Consider the following 15,753-nt stretch of genomic DNA (forward strand, 5'->3'; position numbering starts at 1 on the left):
TCGTATGAATTTTAAATTTGATCTATTTTTTATATAAGGTTTTTCTTAAGATAAGATTTGAGGTTTTTAATTTTGATTTACTAAATAGATTATAAAATTATGTCTTTCTATAAAAAAACACAATTATATATAAACAACTTCCAACAAATTCAACTTAAACATTCTTATATTTTTTTTTATTAGTGCTTGAACCTTGATCACTTTTATAAGACACAAAATGTCAAGAACTAAATGATATTTGTTGTGTTTCTTTTATATATATATATATATATATATATATATATATATATATATATATATATATATATTACTAACAAGCTTAAAACTAGCCCCAACCAAATACGGGTCTTCACCCAACTTCCCCCCCCCCCCCCCTATCGGGTGGGGCCTGGTCCTATCAACCCACACGAAGATCATCAAGTTAAAGAAGAAATATTAACAGGACTGATGACTTTTCTTCATGAATTGCCTTCACAAATTTAACCAAAAACCCTTGTAGATTTAAAAAGAACCTCCAAATCTATTTGAACAAGAGGCTTTATTAAGAGCAAACAAACTACCTATACCCAAACCACCGTTTATTTATAAGCAAGAACTTTTTGCCATCTAATACATGCCATCTTTCTTTCATCCAAATCAGCTCCTAAGAAGAATTTTACGCACAACTTCAATCTCATTCAAGATACCCATAAGAGCTTTATATAAAGGCATGAAAAAGTAGGAAGAGAACCCATTAAATTCATCAACTACCAATCGATAAGGTTTTAAGTTTCCATTTAGAAAGTCTAGACACCACTTTCAAAACTGTATCCTTCCAAACCAACAACTGATTCATATTCCCAATAAAGCATGATAAGGAAAAGGGATCTTCATCGAAGAACAACCAATATGATTCGCCTAAAAAGGAAACATGATCAATAGGAACTCTAATACCAACCAACTTACTTTTGTTGAGATTGATTCTTAACCCCGAAGCTAAATAAAAAACAATGTATCACTCGACAATGTTTCTAACATTAGACTCCTTCCACTCTCCCACAAAATAGCATTATCAACATATAAAAGATGTGAAAGACATAAATGAGAACGCATATCAAATGCAATACCAATAAATAATCCACGATCTACTATTCTCTGAAACACCACATGCAAGTTTTCCATGATCAAGATGACAATGAAAGGAGAAAGTCGCCCTCCTAACGCATGTCTCTAAAGAATTGAAATTCTTCGGTAGCAGAAACATTAACAAGAATAGAACCCCTAGCACAATGTAAGCACACCTGAATCCAAGCTGTCCACTTAGAACCAAACTCCATCTTATGCAACACATCATCCAGAAAATCCCATCTGTCTCGAATAGAATTTTAACTATACTAAAATACTGATGACACTAAAATCATTAATAGATTCTTATCTTTTTCAGGAAATTTCTCATATATTCTTAATTCTTGGATTTTAATATGGTTTGTACTTCGTCATCAATAAACATAAGAGCAATATTTTGTTTATAGTACACCATTGTTGATTATTCCCTACGATGATCACATTTGATAGGTCATTCTACACACTTATAATATTTTATCAAATTAGTGTCCAATTTTAAGTTGTAATTATATACTCAATATTGTTTTTTAAACTAATTAAAACTTTTGAATCACGTACTCACGTGTTAGCACATTAGTAGTAATTCATTGACAATTAACAAAAATGTAATTTAAACTCAAGACCTGCATGTTCGTTTATTCATTGATATAACACAAGAAACTACATTTAATGTGATTTTTTTTGTTTTTTTTTTTTTTTTTTGCCAAGAGTCATACTCAGTCATCTAGTCATCTCTAATAATTCAATAAAATCTCAAACATGATATTCATAATCACCCAATGTCCTTCTAACATTATACTACATAGTCTTGGGAAATCTTCAGAAAAGTCCCAATATTTTCGGAAAAGTTACACTTTAGTCCCAAGATTTTTTCTTGAACGAAAAAGTCCTGAAAACCGGCAAAAATTTGCAGTTTGACCCTTTTTGACCGGTTGAAACCGGTACCAAATTAATTTGGGACTATTTCGTAAACTAACCCAAAATATTTGGACTTTTCTGTAAACAAAAAATATTAGGATTTTTCTGTAAACAAAAATATTATGACTTTTCTACAAACAAAACTCTTATTATTATTATTATTATTATTATTATTATTATTAAAAATATAATTAATAATACTATTTTGTGAACTTGTTATTATTAATATTGTTACTAATACACATAAGTACATTTAAATAAAAAAAATATTAATACCATTGTTTAAGTGTGGAGGTGGAGGAGATGATGATGCTTTTAGCATTGAAATCGTGAATGTGTTGTATATTTTTACTTGGATATGGTCATTTCACATTTGTTATTATTGTTTTCAATTCAGAATATTAATACTTAACAATTTATAAGATGTTGCATATTTGTAAAATTGTTTATAAATAGTTTAAGGTAGAAGGGTTTTTCACTTTGTATATAAAATTGTTTAAGGTAGAAGAATTACTTTCTAAATCCAACAAATCCACTACAAACATCTACATAGGTAACCCATATCAAAATTCAAAAGTATTAATTACAATATCTTGTTTAATAAAAAGTAATAGGAATAAATCAAAAGTATTAATCAAAATTCAAAAGTATTAATCCAAAAAACATATCTTTTTAATTTTTATCAAGCAAGATATTATAATTAATATTTTTGAGATGTTTGTAGTGGATCTGTTGGATTTGGAAAGTAATCATTCTACCTTAAACATTTTTATATACAAAGTGAAAAATCATTCTACCTTAAACTATTTATAAACAATTTTACAAATATGCAACTTCTTTTAAATTGTTAAGTATTAATATTGTGAATTGAAAACAATAATAACAAAAGTGAAATGATCATATACAAAGTAAAAATATACAAGTAAACATTCATGATTTCAATGCTAAAAGCATCACCATCTCCTCCACCTCCACCCTTAAATAATGTCATTAATATTTTTTTTTCATTTAAATGCATTTATATGTATTAGTAACAATATTAATAATAATAAGTTCAAAAAATAGAATTCTTATTTATATTTGTAATAATAATAATAATAATAATAATAAGAGTTTTGTTTGTAGAAAAGTCCTAATATTTTTGTTTACAGAAAAATCATAATATTTTTTGTTTACAGAAAAGTCCTAATATTTTGGGTTAGTTTACGAAATAGTCCCAAATTAATTTGGTACCGGTTTCAACCGGTCAAAAAGGGTCAAACTGCAAATTTTTGCCTGTTTTCAGGATTTTTTTCGTTAAAAAAAAAAATCTTAGGACTAAAGTGTAACTTTTCCGAAAATATTTGGACTTTTCTGAAGATTTCCCCATAGTCTTTTATACTAACTTTTATTTATTTACCTTTTAGAAAGAAAGAAAAATAAAAGAATAAAGAATCCAATAGTTGAGGGATGATTGAAAATGAGCATATGGATGAGAAGGTTCATGCATGTTCACCGATTGCGAATCATGTGCCTAGTTTGATACTTCGATTTGAAGTGAATTAAAGAAGATCGAGAGTAAAGAAGGGTCACGTGGCACCCATGTGAAGTGAAGTGAAGTAATAGGGACCAAGGCCCATTCCATCTAAAGATCCTTTCTTTAGTATTGTCAACATCTTTCTTTTATTTCATCAAAGCCCATCTTGCATTTATTGCCTTGGTCTCCCCTATTGGCTTATATCTTTAGAAAACAACTAGTTATGGCATTAAAGACCTTAATTTCGACATTGGCTTGTCTAACTTAATATAAACGGATAGGCTTAATGGGTTAAGTGATAGGAGAACGACTTCATCTTCATCTATTAATATGCATATGCTAATCCATAAAAAGACAATCAACATATGTTTGAACATTAATGTAGTCATTTACATGAGAAATAATGAGTGTCATTGTCTCACCATGTTTAATCCTTTTAAGTCATAGAAAGTTATAATATTATCTCATTAAAATCGGTCTCGATCCGAATTAAATATACAAGCACAATACAAATCACTATCTTACCTTATTCTTCCTATTTTCTGTTAGCCAAGAATGTAATCCATTACAAATATTATCCATATAAATAAAAGGAAAAGGAACTCACTTTAGGACCAAGAAAAAGCAATAATTAGATGCCCATCCAGCAAAAGGGGAATAACAAAACTAAGCAACATGTATTTAATTAGCCAACACTTAGAATCCTCAATCATCACAAATATTTTTAATCTACTTCTTAAATTAAAAAGAAAACAAACAAAAATAAAAGTAAACAATCCACGACACATCACATGTAGGGGAAAATAATTTGTGCTCCCCATCTATAATACAAAAATATTAATACCCAAAAAAAAAAAAAAAAAAAAAAAAAAAAAAAAAAAAAAAAACTCGTTTACTTCCGAGTTGACTCATGATTATCGAGTCCACTCGAGTCAATGTTTTGGTGGTGGTAGCGCTGCTGGTTTACACTGATAACACTTGGCAAACAGACCGAATGTGTCGACCTGGCGCACAAAGTTTGTTACGCTCGCCCATCCACCGAATCCAAACCCAACCACTAAAACCCAGACGATCACAAAGGCATTGATCACATACATTGCGGTCCAGCTCGGTAGGAAACTCGGTGGCTTCTCAGCCGCATTCTGTAAAAAATAAAACTGTCTATTATAGCATTGTACTTTCAATCAAATCAAAGTATAAAAAATTGTTTTTTGATAAGACATTTTATCTTTAGAAAATCTATCTAAAATTTTTTTTATATAGATAAAATAGAAAATATGTTTTTTTTTTTTTAATTTACCTGTCGGGCAGATGCTTTTCTGTAGGTGAGCATATGGGCAAGGGCAGGGATGATGTAGACCGTGAAGCTGACCAAAAGTGCCCCAACTGCTGAATTGATGGGTCCAAAGAAAGGAAAGATGATAGCCAAAAACCATATGGGTATAACTACGGGCAGCCTCGCTACTGCCCGTAAACATATGCTCTTTGTGTCATGCATCCCTATTACCTTCTCCCATACAAAATACAACGGCGTACATGCGAAACCAAATGTAATAAACTGTCGAATAAAACCCAATAAAAAATGTAAGCATGATGCATTACATGGTTGTACAGTAGAACTGGGTAAGGGGTAGAATGGTAATTTTACCTGATGAATGAGCATGAGAATGACGGCAGCATCACGCCACCGGGTTTTGGGAAGAACGGAGAAGGCGTTGGAGTGGTTGAGAAGCTCGTCGCCGAAGGCCCAGTAGACGGCGGCGGATGACGGAAGGGTTAGTGTGAAAACGTAAAGAGTGGCAAGAAGGTAAATATACTTGAACTTTTGGGGTTTCCACATCGCGTGCATAATTTCACTATAAATAATAAATAAATAATTAATAATGAATAAATATATAATAAGGTCAGAATTATAATTTGTTATTAAGATTTTTGTTTTTTTTAAACTACAAAAACAAAATATTCATTGTAAAGTGTTTTTAAGGTTCAAAAACCCGGACAACCTGGCGAAAGCTGCGTATAGAAGAAGAATAAAAGGTGCTTTTACACCCATTTTTCCAAAAAAGAAAAAGTTCGATTACCATTAAATTTAATATTCTATTAACAACTAAATATTTTTCAAAAATATTCCTTACAAGGCAAAAATTAATAGGATAACATAAAGTTCTTTTAAGTTTAATTTAAAAGCTTCGGGAATATAAAAATAATAACTTTCTACAAATATTCTTTACAAAATACAAACATTTTTCAATAAAGTCGAGATGTACATCATGCATTGAAGTTTGTAAGTTGGTTAGTGTAAAAAAATAAAAACTTACACAGTGACAGCATGTCCGCCGAAGGTGTACAGAATATTAGTGGCTCCGGTGAAATACAACACCAGCTTCTGAGGAGCAGAATGTTCAACCCCATCAACCTGCAACTCCCATGAAAGAGACGACAAATCAGAACAATAATTCTTCAAAAACTTGTACATTGTGCATTTTAATTTGTACATCGATCTCGATTTGGCTTTTTATTCTTTCCAATGTGTACACAACAACCGAGTTTCTCAAATCCCTACACTGACTTTATTTCATCTTTCCAAATATAGAATCCACTAAAAGGAAAGAACTTTCAAGTTGTACATTACGCATTGGAGATTGTGTATTAAGGAGTTTTAGAGAGAGAAAGAGAACCTGGCCATGGATTAAAGCTGCAATCGCCATATACCACGCAGTGTAAGTGGTCATTCCAAGGCCCAGAAATGACCAGATTCTGTAGTTATGGAATGAAGGAATGAAGACAGTGGTTGCACAGCAAGCTCCAAAAATATATGTCCATGTCCTCTTGTCCAGATGATCATTTATGTAGTATATGTTGCTGTTATTTTGTAGAAACAAAAAAAAATCGATATCACTCCAAATTTTCGTTGATCAAAACCATCGAAAAAAACAAGATCACAATGAACACATACCTTGCACAAGCTATAAGTTGAATTACAGAGCCAAAGAGAAGAAAAGTGCAGTTGAAAGCTAGACCAATTGCTTTCCAATAAGGCCCAAGCAATCCATCTAGAACTTCAAACCACTACAAATTTAAAAACGATTGTGTGAGATTGTTAATATTGTAATGAAATTTTGGAAAAGTTGATGAATCGAAGAAGTATACCTGAATAACATGGTTTTTGAAATTGACATTTTCCTTCTCTTTTCTAGCTCTGTATTCAACGTAAAGGACACTGATAAGGTACGCAGTCCAGCTTCCTAGAAGACCATAGAAGATTTGAAGAACAATCCCTGATACCATTCCTAATTGAGAAAACGAGTATGGAAGGGTTAATAGCACTTGTGCCACCTGCATAAACACATGTACGTTCAGGGTTCAATTATTCGGTTTGAAGTGAAGAAGGAATCTAATCATCGAGTTGGATTGTTGTATGCTTTACTTGATTTGACGAACAACTAAACCAAGCATCCCAAACAGAGCCTCCATGCCATAGTATATTTTTCATACTGAAAACAGAGTGATCTTCGAATTCTCCATGTCCTTCTTTCCCGCCTCTTTCTCCATTTTCAGTCTCGCTGTAATTCGACGGAACTATTGACTCCTCAGCTTGCTTTTCACCCAACATTTCTTCGATTATCTAGTCAAATCATCGAGGCAGATCTAGAATCAGAAACAGAAAACTCCAGATCCAAACAAACAAAAAAAGAATACTAACTAACAAGCTCTTACCGCGTAACCGTAGTCCCTAGATCCTGGAAGATGCAAATAACTGTTGGGTTGTTCTTCCAAGAAATGGAAGTTTTATATAGGGAGAAAGGGAAGTGTTGTATGTATATGCAATGAATTATGTATGTACGACGTGATTGTGGAGTCGAGCAATAATTGCAAAAGCGGCCGCTAAAAACTTGAATGCGTTTGCTCCTTTACCAAATTTTCTGCAAAGGCGGCAAGGGAGAGAGGTGGAAAAAGAGTGGCAGCGCCGGATGGAGCAGAGCAGACACCCTCTCAGAGGTTTTTAATTCTGGAGAGAGGAACAAAAGCTAAGGACTTATTTTATAGTGTTTGCCGGGTGTGAATATATATATATATATATATATATATATATATATATATATATATATATATATAATTGTTTTATTTCTTGGGTTTGATAGGGGTTGCTGGATTTAAAGTGTTTGTTATGGTTTAGGACACGTGTTACTATTATCCGTAGTGTAACCCAACAATGTTTAGTATATTGGTTTAAAAGGTTCATCGTGAATTTTTTTTTTTTTTGCCTTTTAGGGATACGAACTTGTGTTTTACCGTTTTAAAATGTATCTTTACCCATTTTAGGAGGTAACCATGCATTGTCATCTCTCAACTAAGCTGCCTTGTCATCATTACTTTACTTTGACTTTGAATACTCGTTAGTCAAAGTCTCGATGAGAAGTCAAAATCGAACACATAAGTTCACTCGTTCTTACTCTATCCATCGATTTTCTTCTTCATCGTTCTCGCCACAACCCGATTAAAGCATACCTCGTAGTTTCCATCATCCGGAAGCTATGCTCTTTATTTTTATCTCAATTTCTATGTTTACGGTTTCCTCCCGCACAATCGCCACCAGCCCAGAAGGTCACGTTGCAATCGGAGGCGATTAAGCAAATGATCGTCGAGGGAGAGTTCTCCAGTCAGATCGAATTGTCTTTCCCTAATATAACTGTTGAGATCATGGCTAAGGTCTTCGAGTATTGTAACAAACACGTGTATTACGACGATGCCAGAAATAATATCACCGTCTTGGAGGAGATGAGAGTGTTTGATACAGAGTTCGTGAATGTTCTTACAATCCACAATTTCCATAAACCCCCAAAATACCCATCATCCATCCATCCATGTAGCCTGTACCTAGATACAATTTGTAGTTTTCGTTTTCGTTTTCGCCATCCAAAACGCAGAGTGAAATATATGAAATCGTTGTTTGGGAGTGCTTATTTGTTGTTGCTTCTCTTGTTGTCATGGCGCTTGCTTCTTGCTTCTCTACCGCTACTTCCTTCTGGTCTCAACCCTCTCTCTCTCTCATACACATACACACTCACAAATTTATTGATATGTTATTCTTAATTGGAGTATAATCATGTTCGAAGTTTGAGCGTTCGATCTTGTTTTTATTGTTTCTGTATCAAATTGGGATTTTAATCTTGGTTTGTAGTTGTGCTAATATATGTAGTTGGATAATTTTCCTGAAAACATCAGAAATAGTGAGGTTCAGTAATGATACGACTTAAGTGTTTAGTGATTATATTAATTTAAGTGTGGTGGATTGTTGGTTGATGTATAGGACCTTGTTCACCTATAGTAGAAAGCAATCAAATAGAGAAATTCATCAACAACTGATTTTAGCATTATATATGTATCTACCGTCTAATTGATTTGTGTACATTGATCCTTTTAACTCAAAATGTACATGCCAGATAGCAATGTTTGCTTGTATGTATCTGTCTAAAAGCTCTAACTTTTAAGTTCATCTTTATCAATTTCAGTTATCTAATTGCAGCAATGTGACTACAAGTGGTATGACATTTCTAAATTCTCGGTGGTGGGATTTTGGTGGGGAGAGGGCAATGCTATCATTGTAAAAGGATATTGAGTATGAGTTTGCAGTTAGATTTTTCCCAGTTTTTTTTATTCCAGTTCTTTTTTTCCCCCTATTTTCTGTGTGCTCTGTTTTTTCTGCACAATTTTCTTTCTGTGTTTTTTTGCACCTGCACCTAAGTGACTAAAGGTTGTTGAAGGTAGAAACTAACAGTGTTCAGCGTCTTCCCCTCTAAATCAAAAAAATTTGGAAATCAAAGTCGAGTAGATCTAAGCATATCTGATCGGGACGAGTACTGTTCATCGTCTTCTACATGACGATTTCAATTGATTCAGATTCAACAATGCGTGTATGTGTGTGTGTGTGAAAGTGTGTATTTATCATGGTGTGTTGCCGGTTCAATTCCTCATGCGATGTCCATTGCTTGGTGTTTGCCAAACCAAAGATATTCATCATATTTCCTGCCACCATCACACTGGAAAATCCAGTCACCACTGCCACCCCCTTCTCTCTGTTTACACCCACCACCACATTATAAAATATCACCTACACTTTCCAGGATTCTGGTTTTGGAATTATAATGTAAGAGAAGTACATGGCGTTAATGACGAAGAAGAAACTTCATTGTTACTATTCGTAAGCCCTTTTAGGAAAAGCTCCATTTGTAACTGATGATTAGGTGGCATATGAAAGATGATGATTAGGATGGGGGTCACCGGGTGACCCCTTCAAATTTTCCATAATGACCTTTTAAAACCTAAAAACACAAGTTTATACCCTTCAAAGGCAAAAAAAATCACGATGAACCATTTAAACCAATATATTAAACCAAGGTTGTAAAAATCGTTCGGCGGTAGCTCGGCGGTCGACTGGGGTCAAACGATTAATCGGTTTGGCGGGGATTAATCGGAGGATAAATCGGGGACCATAAATTACTAATAAAACTATTTTAAAACTTAATATATCCAAAGAAAAAATAGTATTTGAAAATTTCAAAATTTTAAATTTTGAAATTTTGAAATATTTGGTATAATATTTGAAAATTTGAATATTTAAAAATTTAAAATTTTGAAGTTTTGTAAATTTTGGTGTAATATTTGAAAATTTGAAAATTTGAATTTTTTAAAATCTTCCCGCCAAGGACCGCCGAGGACCGCCAAGGGCCGCCAAGGACCACCGAGGACCGCCTAGCCCGAGTTTGACCGATGTTGACCAATTTCCGCCAAGCACCCCTAATCGTAATCAGTTGCAGACCGCCTAGCGCCTAGATTATTGTTATAGGCTTCTTTAAATTCTAAATTTTTTGTTTACAACACTGTATTAAACATTATTGGGCTACAATAACAATAACCCTTATAACAAACACGATAGATTATTGCTATAGGCTTCTTTAAATTATAAATTTTTTGTTACTATTGTTAAAATTAAAGTATCTAATATATTTTTATCAAATAACCCTACAAAAAAATTTGGATAACAGTTAAAATAAATTTATCCGTTAGCAATATTTGTTTCTGCTAAAATAGAATTTTGAAAATCTTTATGTATTTTATCTCTTAAAATTAGGAGAACTGGAACATCAATACTAATTCTAAATAAATGTTTAATAGCAATTTGTACTAAACCTATATGAATAAATTTATATTTTTTTTAAGCAAATACAAATCATACTAAGGTTCATATGCCTAAGAGGCTTAAATGGTCAGAAATTACTCAATAATGTAATTAGAATTTACAACACGTTATTGAACCAAAGGTTTTAGATTCTTCAAAACAAATTTCTAATATTATCGAACATAATGATGGATTAGTTGATGTAAAATTTTCTTCAATAAATTTTTTATCATCACTATTTTCAACAAATTCAATTACATAAGTTAGCACCTCAAAACCATCATTTTCAAAATAAAGATCTTTAAAACTAAAAATTGTTGATTATACTAATTCTATTCCTAAACCGCTTTATCAAGATGAACAAAATATTGAAACTAGTTTACATAGTCTCACTAAATCTGATTTTATATATGAACTTCAAAATTTTAAACAACAAATATGAGTAATAAAACTCAAATATATTTTAATTATGATAACAATTATAATACTAATTTACTTTAAAAAAAATTTGGCAAGACTTAAGCACTTCAACAAAACACTTAAAAGAAATGGAATTAGAAGTATAAGAAGTAATATCTAAGGGTCAAAATTGTACTGCAATTCAATTAGTCAAAATAGAAAAACTAAAAATTGAAATTGGTCATTTTAAAACAGTCATAAAAAGTATCAATTGCTCAATTAACCACATTTCAGATAATTTATTAATTTTTTAAATGAGTTCTAAAATACCGATTAATTGTTCTAAAAATAATAGGCTTTGGATTCACATAATAAAAAGATATTGAAAACCAAACCCTAACATGTGTAAAAATATTCAACATTTAAAAGATTTAAGATATTATGAAAAATATTATTTATTAAAACTACAAACCAATAGTCATACGTATAATAAACAAATAGAAAAAATTTCTCGATTAACTAAAATGATCAAGATATACAAACAGTTAAAAAAGTATGGCTTTGGATTAACATAATAATAAGACAATGGAAAATGAACTCTTATATGTGTAAAAATATTCTGATTCAAGATCTCATGAAAAATACTATTTATTAAAACTACAAACCAATAGCCATAAATATAATAAACAAATAGAAAAATTTTCCGATTAACTAAAATGATCAAGATATACAAACAGTCAATAAATCATAATTTAGAATCAATAAATCATGTTTCCTCAATACTAACCAAAACAACTTGATAATATGAGTTTCTCGAAAAAAGAATATCACGTTGATTTTAATTACTTAAAATATATTGCATATTATAAAGAATATAATGATAAGAAAAGAGCTTGATATAACAAAAAAATCATATTAGTTAAGATTTCTACATTTAGGACTCTGGAAAGATTATGTTTTATCAAACAAAATTCATTCTCTATTTTTTCAATGGTTTGAATTATTTTATGCTCCTAAACATAATATTGATTATTCATTCAAAAATGACTATATTACTCCTATTTTCAATAAAAAAAAATATATAGACATTGACTCTAATAACGAAATTATATCGAATATCCACCAAAAAAAAAAAGAATTATTATTGATAAATATATTTTGGCAACTCCTCTTGTAAATGTTCCAAATCAACAAACAACTGAAAAAAAATTGTAAAATATTATTTATCAAAACAATTACTCAAATGAAGTTTTAACAGTTATTGAAGAACAATTAGATAGAGTAAAAGAAAAAGTTTCGAAAGAAAAACCTATACAAAATATTTTAACAAATTTAGAAATAGAGACAACAAAAATAAATAAAACGTTAAAAATTATGGAATTACAATTATTCAAAAGAAATGAGAAAAAGGAAGAGATATGTTTTAATAATAAAAAAGAAGAAGCAATCTCTAGTAATTATTCAAATATTATTTTTGTTCCCTATCAAATTGAAGGAAATATTAATTTAGGAAATAAAGATCTAATTGACGAATTAGAAAAAAAAAGACTTTCAAAGCTAAATATTAAAAATATTAATACTCTTAAACAAATAACAACTAATTAATCTGAAGAAATTGATAGTGATATTGAAATTGATAGTAATACTCTTGCTCAACAATTTACAAATGATCAAGATATTAATCAACTTACCAACAACTTTTCTAAATTAAATAAAATTAATCAATCTGAACGGAACACATTTGGAAGAAATCAAAAACCAACACTTCGAAATTATTGGAACATACATGTTCTTCCTTATGTTCAAATTGAAGAAAGAGCATTCTAGTATGATCGTTTTGCCTATGATGGAACTTATGTTTACGAATGGAATATCGATGGTTGCTCTGAATATCAAATAGTGAATATTGTTCAAGAAATAACTATGGAAGCTAATGCTTACAAGTAAAAAGGTAATACTCAACTTGAAATTGTTAATATCGTACATTATGGGTTCACTAGAACTCTTAAAGGTTGGTCAGATTTCTATGTTACACCAGAAGAAAAAACAGAAATTTTAACTGCTACTAAAACCATAGTAAAACAGGAAAATGGACAACCTATACAAACGTTAGATGAAGATATGGTGAATACATTAATTTTTTATATTATCAAAAATTTTGTTGGAGATCCTACAACGTTTCAAGAAAAAACATACGAAATACTAGTGAGTTTACATTGTAGAAAACTTACTGATTTTAGATGGTATAAAGATAATTATCTTGTTAAAGTCTTTTCAAGACCTGACTGCAAAGAAGCTTATTGGAAAGAACGCTTTATTGATGGTCTTCCAAACTTGTTTGCAGAAAGAATTAGACAAAAATTAAGAGAAAGCTTTAATAATCAAATTCCTTATCAAAATCTAACTTATGGAGATCTAATTAATTATATTAATAGAGAAGAATTAGCAGTTTGCGCCGATCTTAGGTTTAAAGAAAAACTTAAAAAAGATAGAATCAATAGTAAAAATGAATTAGGAAATTTTTGTCAACCGTATGGATATCAACCCTTAACCGGACCATCCACTTCAAAATCAAAAAGTTATAAGAAAAAATCCTTGAAATATTTTAATAAAAAGCTGAAAATATAAAAATGCATAAAATTATCATAAAAAGAAAGACTACTCTAACAAATATTACAAAAAGGCATCTAAAAAATCTAAACGAAAATCAAATGACGTTATTATTTGTCCTAAACATGGTCGTACCGACAACACAACCAACAATTATTATGCCAAGACAAAAATAAATGAATTAAATATATCTAAAAAATAAAAGAACAAATAAGAAAAATTGTTTTAAATTCAGATTCTGACTCTGAAGAAAGTATTTTTGATTATCAAACAAATGATTTAAGTGTTTTAGAACATACTACTTCTGATTCAGATAGTTCAGATATGTGTGAATGTATTGGGAAATGTCACTGTAATTCAATTAATGTTATCACAAATAATTCAATCAATGTTCTCACTGTGACAACCCGAAATTTCTATCTTATACAACCATTCACTTCAATCAAAGTCAGACTCGTTTCTACTAACTTTTAGCACTGTTTAAAGTCTGTTTGAGCATTCTGAGCCTAGTACATCAAAGGAATCAGTGTTTAGAAGTGTCAATTTAAATTCTAAACTATTTAGCAAACTGTAAACCTCCTCAAAAGGAGTTTACGGTCAGTAAGCTTAGAGCTTACGGTCATGGTGACTGTAAACTCCATATATATACTTAAATTATGATCATTTTGATCATTTCCTTCCTTTCCAAGCCAAAAATCTCGAAAACTCTCTCAAGTATCATAAGATCTTCATCTTGATCTTCCAAAAATGTAAGAATTCTTTCCTTTGATTTGTTGTTACATCTCTTTATCTAGTGATTATGCATGATTTCATCCATGAAATCTCTTCATTTTGATAGATCTTCAAGTGTTCTTCATTTCACCAAGAACACCAAGAACACACACTAGTGTTCTTGGATCCTAATCACCCTTATAAGCTTCTAATAAGTAAGTACACTACCCTTAGCTTGTTATATACTAGAATCACTAGTTAATCACCTTGAAAACATCATTTGTGCAAGTTTTGAGGAGTTTACGGTTGGATCTCCTTAGACCGTAAACTCCATGACCGTAAGGTCATTAGACCGTAAACCTTATGACTGTAAGGTCATAGGACCGTGAACTCAATGGACCGTAAACCCACTTGGACCGTGAACTCCCTAGGTCATGCCATTTGGACCGTAAACTCAATAAAGTGACCATACACCCTAGCTATGCAATCATATGTGATTGTATCCCTTCAATCTAAGAGTTTCCTAGTCTATTAGGGTGTTATCCTTATAATTAGTTGCTTATACACTAATCAAATACACATACATGTCATTATATGTTTATTAGGATCTTTGTGTGTGCTCAAGATTTCACCTGACACTCTACATCCTATTTCCAAACATACTTCCGTATCACTCACTACAGGTGAGTTCATACCCCTTAACTTATCTTTTAAATGATTTTAAATGCTTTTATGGGGGGGGGGGATACAAGTAGAAAACATGTTAGTTATATAATCAATCACATGTGATTTATAACTATGTTTCAAACAAAAGATTTCATATACTTCAAACTGTGTTTCAAAAAAAGGTTTTCATATACTTCAAATTGTGTTTCAAACAAAGGATTTCTTATACTTTCGAACTGTATTATCAATCAAACTGTTTTTAAATCGTTTTATAAATTGACATCAAGTCATCAATATTTATTATTAAACTCTTCAAATGTTTTACAAAACTTCTTCTTAAACTTATATATTGTCAAATGCATGTCTATATATATATAGTTATATAAGTAATGTTTAAAGGACTTAGGACTGATAACTCGCTTTATTTCCTTTTCCTTGTTTGGATGTGGCCTGAGAGTATCGGTTGTTTGTCCGAATGTCATTTAAATATCAGTTATATATTATGTATACATATGTAGATATAAAAGTAATATCAATCAGTTCAATACCTTTGGGTAGCAAAGGCATACCTTCCTTCATTCAAACTACAGAAATTACTAGTAAACTATAATAGGTATAGTTTAGGAGAATACTAGCATATACAAATACT

At 30.9% G+C, this 15,753-nt stretch overlaps 1 protein-coding gene across 1 annotated transcript; it reads right to left on the reverse strand.

The window, feature by feature from the left end:
• Positions 1-4,196: 4,196 nt before the first annotated feature.
• On the reverse strand, positions 4,197-7,576 carry LOC145132098 (auxin transporter-like protein 2). The gene is made up of 9 exons (XM_079066747.1): positions 7,256-7,576; positions 6,966-7,163; positions 6,689-6,874; positions 6,495-6,607; positions 6,217-6,400; positions 5,857-5,954; positions 5,187-5,394; positions 4,839-5,096; positions 4,197-4,680 (listed from the first exon to the last, which is right to left on the reverse strand). Exons 2-9 carry the CDS (start codon positions 7,149-7,151, stop codon positions 4,471-4,473), a joined length of 1,443 nt encoding a protein of 480 aa, XP_078922873.1. The 5' UTR covers positions 7,152-7,163; positions 7,256-7,576; the 3' UTR covers positions 4,197-4,470.
• Positions 7,577-15,753: the final 8,177 nt, after the last annotated feature.

This window comes from Lactuca virosa, chromosome 8 (genome assembly GCF_052849685.1).
Source record: "Lactuca virosa cultivar CGN04683 chromosome 8, Lactuca_virosa_CGN04683_v6, whole genome shotgun sequence".
Classification (NCBI taxonomy): Eukaryota; Viridiplantae; Streptophyta; class Magnoliopsida; order Asterales; family Asteraceae; genus Lactuca; species Lactuca virosa.